General features: G+C 40.6%; 1 protein-coding gene across 1 annotated transcript; it reads left to right on the plus strand.

The window, feature by feature from the left end:
• Positions 1-259: 259 nt before the first annotated feature.
• LOC115081500 (olfactory receptor 1019-like) lies at positions 260-835 on the plus strand. Its single transcript, XM_029585954.1, has one exon. It carries the CDS (start codon positions 260-262, stop codon positions 833-835), a length of 576 nt encoding a protein of 191 aa, XP_029441814.1.
• The last annotated feature ends 2760 nt before the right edge of the window (positions 836-3595 follow it).

Consider the following 3595-nt stretch of genomic DNA (forward strand, 5'->3'; position numbering starts at 1 on the left):
TTTACCAGCCTTCTTTATCTCTATTCTGGGAAACCTTGGGTTTCTAACCTTAATGTGGTCTGACCATCATCTCCACAAACCCATGTACTTCTTCCTCAGCAACCTGTCCTTCATCGATATCTGTAACACCTCAGTCACTCTCTCAACATTGCTGCAAAGTCTCTTTAAAGGAAAAATATTAATTTCCTTCTCTCTATGTATGACACAACTTTGCTGTTTCCTAAGTTTAACAAGTACTGAATTCCTCCTTCTCACTGCCATGGCCTATGACCGCTATGTGGCAATCTGCAACCCCTTACGATACCCACTCATGATGAGTAAAAGAATCTGTATCTTATTGATGGCTGCTTCATGGATAGCTGGATCTCTGGATGAAGTTCCTATTGAAATGTTCATATCTCAGTTCTCCTATTGTGGCTCCAATGAGATTAACCACTTCTTCTGTGATCCCAATGCACTGCTAAAGTTATCTTGCAGTGATGCTCATAACTTTGAAATACTTGTACTTTCTGAAGGAGCATTTTTGTCTCTCATCCCATTTCTTCTAACTCTGTCATCCTACATCTTTATCATTGTAGCCATCCTGAAAATCCACTCTTCTGATGGGAGAAGCAAGGCCTTCTCCACCTGCTCCTCCCACCTCACAGTTGTTCTTCTATTTTATGGGACAGTTTTGTTTGTATACATGAGGCCAAGCTCAATGCAATCACCAGAGCAAGATAAAATGTTTGCCCTCCTGTACACAGTACTCACCCCCATGCTAAACCCCATGATTTATAGTCTAAGAAATCAAGAAGTTAAAAATGCCCTAAGAAAAATTATCATTAGAAAATAATATGAAAGGAAAAAACCTCTCTCTCTGCATTCCATCTGAAATGCCATCAGGAATAAACACTCATCTGGTGTATGTTTGTACTGCCAGTTATGGAGTGAATGTGAAACCATGAAAAACTGTTGAATTTATTTATTTTGTTGGGTTTTTTTGTTTTTAATAATGGATCATGAAGAAGGAGGCCATTACTCCATCTGACTTGGCAATAGTGATCACAACATGATCAATTTGTTTTTAATTACTGGAGGGAGGACACTAAAGAAATTTACTGTAAATGCATTTAACTTTCAGAAGGGTGATTAAGATAAAAATGAGGAAAATGGTTAGGAAAAACATAAAAGAGCAAAATTAAACCGGAAAACTTTAAAAGCTCCGTGCATGCCAAAACCAGGAGATACACACACACACAAGCTGGGCTGGCTGTCACCGAGAGGATTTTAAAGCCTGCCTGAGGATGTGCATATCTCCCTCAGTGTGCACAAGTAAGAAGTTTAGAGAAATGGGGTAGAGCATGGGCATAGACTGGGTGGTGCATGGGCATATTGGGACCTGGCCAAGAAACGTTTGCATAAATACTTATACATTCTTGCATGCACTGGGGTTTCCTGCCATGTAAATTTGCTCCTGATATGGATGGTGTGGAAGTAGTAAAACAAAAAAGAATATAGGTAAGTCAGTGTGATTTTAAGGGTGGGGGATAAAGGGGGTAAACCTTGTTGGTTGCTGTTTGAGTCCATGTCCCTGTTACCTCTTGCCATTGAAGCAGAGAGCTATATTGGAGTTGCATCACAATTATCAGGCTTATTAGTTAAGGGTAGTAACAGCCGCATCAGCAAGTTATCCTCATGCTTATTTGTTTTCTCAGATCGTAAAATTCAATGTCATTGTTGGTTGCTGTCTGAATCTAATTCCCCTTTTCCCTTTCCCCCCTGCCGTTGAAGCAGAGAGCATTGATGTAGTTGTATCAACAGTAGGAAGACTTATTGGGTAAGGGTAGTAACCACCACACCAGCAAGTTACCCCCATGCACTCTTTACTTCGTTCCCATCCCGTGGCCTGTAGGGAACCACAGTGTTTATCCCAAGCCCCTTAAAAAAACAGTAAAAGATTCAAAGGGGCATGGGATAAACACTGTGGATCCCTGAAGACTAGTGGATTGGAAATGAATAAAGTGCATCAGGGTAACTTGCTGGTGTGGCGGTTACTACCTTATATATAGATACATAGCTATAAAAATATAAATTAAATTCTTCAGAGAACTGGACCGAAAATATGTGTTTGTCAAATTGGTCACTCAATCATCAGTCACCAGATAAAGTTCTTCTTGTTGGATCAGACCATTAATTAAACTCAAGTAGGCAATGTATATATTGACATTGAATTAGAATGAGGTCTTTAAATATTAAGGAATTAATTCAGAAGATCTTGATGCGGAGAATCTGGATGTTAAAGGCCAGATTTTGAAAGACAAGTGCACATAAAATCCGGGGTTTATGCAAGTGGCCGGGCCTTGCACGTGGCGCATGAATTTTTAAAAGGGCCTGGCCACGTGTGTAAACCCCGGTACGCGCACAAGTGCTGGGCCTCTTCAAAGGGATGGGCTAGGGAATGGGGAGAGTGGGGAGGGGCAGGGAAGGGCAGGACAGAGGCCTTTCTGGGGAAGCATGCGCTGGCATCCGGCTGGTGCGCATAAAAAAACAGGTGAGGTAGGTTAGCTTTAGGAGGTGAGGAGGAGAGGGTTAGGGAAAGGAAGGTTAGGTAAGGGGTTAGGGTAGTTCCCTCCCAGTCCGCTCTTTAATTGGAGTGGACTGGGAGGGAACTGGGGAAGGCCTGATTGCATCGCTGCATGGATTTTTCATAAATTCACCCCCTTTGCATGTGCCGCTCGCACAAGCGCATGCAGATTTTAAAATCCGGCGTGCATGTGCACGTGGCCACCTGATTTTATGACATGCGTGCGCTGGCACACACACGGACACGTGCACGCATGTTATAAAATCTACCCCTTAGGGATCTCAGAAGGAGTTTATGAATGACTAACTGAATCCTAGGACCATCTCTCTCTTTCACTCTGTCTCTTATTCTCTGTCATTATTACTATTAAGACTGAAATGGTCTCTTAGCTTCTTTCCAGAAGGCTTCTCAGGGAATGATACCTACTTATTAAACACCACACAATAATCATTACATGGTGTCACCTATAAACTACACAGAAAATATATCCAATTATTTTAAAAAAGTATTATCTTAGATTTTCTTAAAACTGTGTAAACTCTATAGGAGTTACAGGATGTGCACAATAATAAAAAGATTTAGAAATAAGAAAAACACTGTAAGTTTCCAGGGATCATGTCCCAAATGCCCCTACCAGCTAATTTATATAGTCCTAGCTTATCAAGCAAGCCATACCAGAGATGAAGAAACCATTGATGAAAAGGTAAATGATGAAGTCAAACCTTTATTAAATTTAGATTAGAACCTTTTTTTATTCCTCCAATGTGCGGCATCCTCAGATATAATTTTACAAATCTCTTATGGTGAGTGCGCTTGTCATGTTATTCTTAAGTAGAATTGTAAGCCTGAAATAAGGATGATTGTTTTTAATTAGGTAATTTCTGGACTGATTAATAATTGGTTTCTGATATAAATGTATCTTCATCTGGAGTGTCCCTAATAACTTTTGTGTTAGGTATCAGGAAGGCATGAGGAGTGTGATAGGTGAAGGTTTTTCCCACCCAGATTAATGCATATGCACACACCAGG

This window comes from Rhinatrema bivittatum, unplaced genomic scaffold (genome assembly GCF_901001135.1).
Source record: "Rhinatrema bivittatum unplaced genomic scaffold, aRhiBiv1.1, whole genome shotgun sequence".
Taxonomy (NCBI): domain Eukaryota; kingdom Metazoa; phylum Chordata; class Amphibia; order Gymnophiona; family Rhinatrematidae; genus Rhinatrema; species Rhinatrema bivittatum.

Coding starts and splice junctions, on each gene's coding strand:
- LOC115081500 (XM_029585954.1), top strand. CDS start 260: ATGGCCTATGACCGCTATGTGGCAATCTGCAACCCCTTACGATACCCA.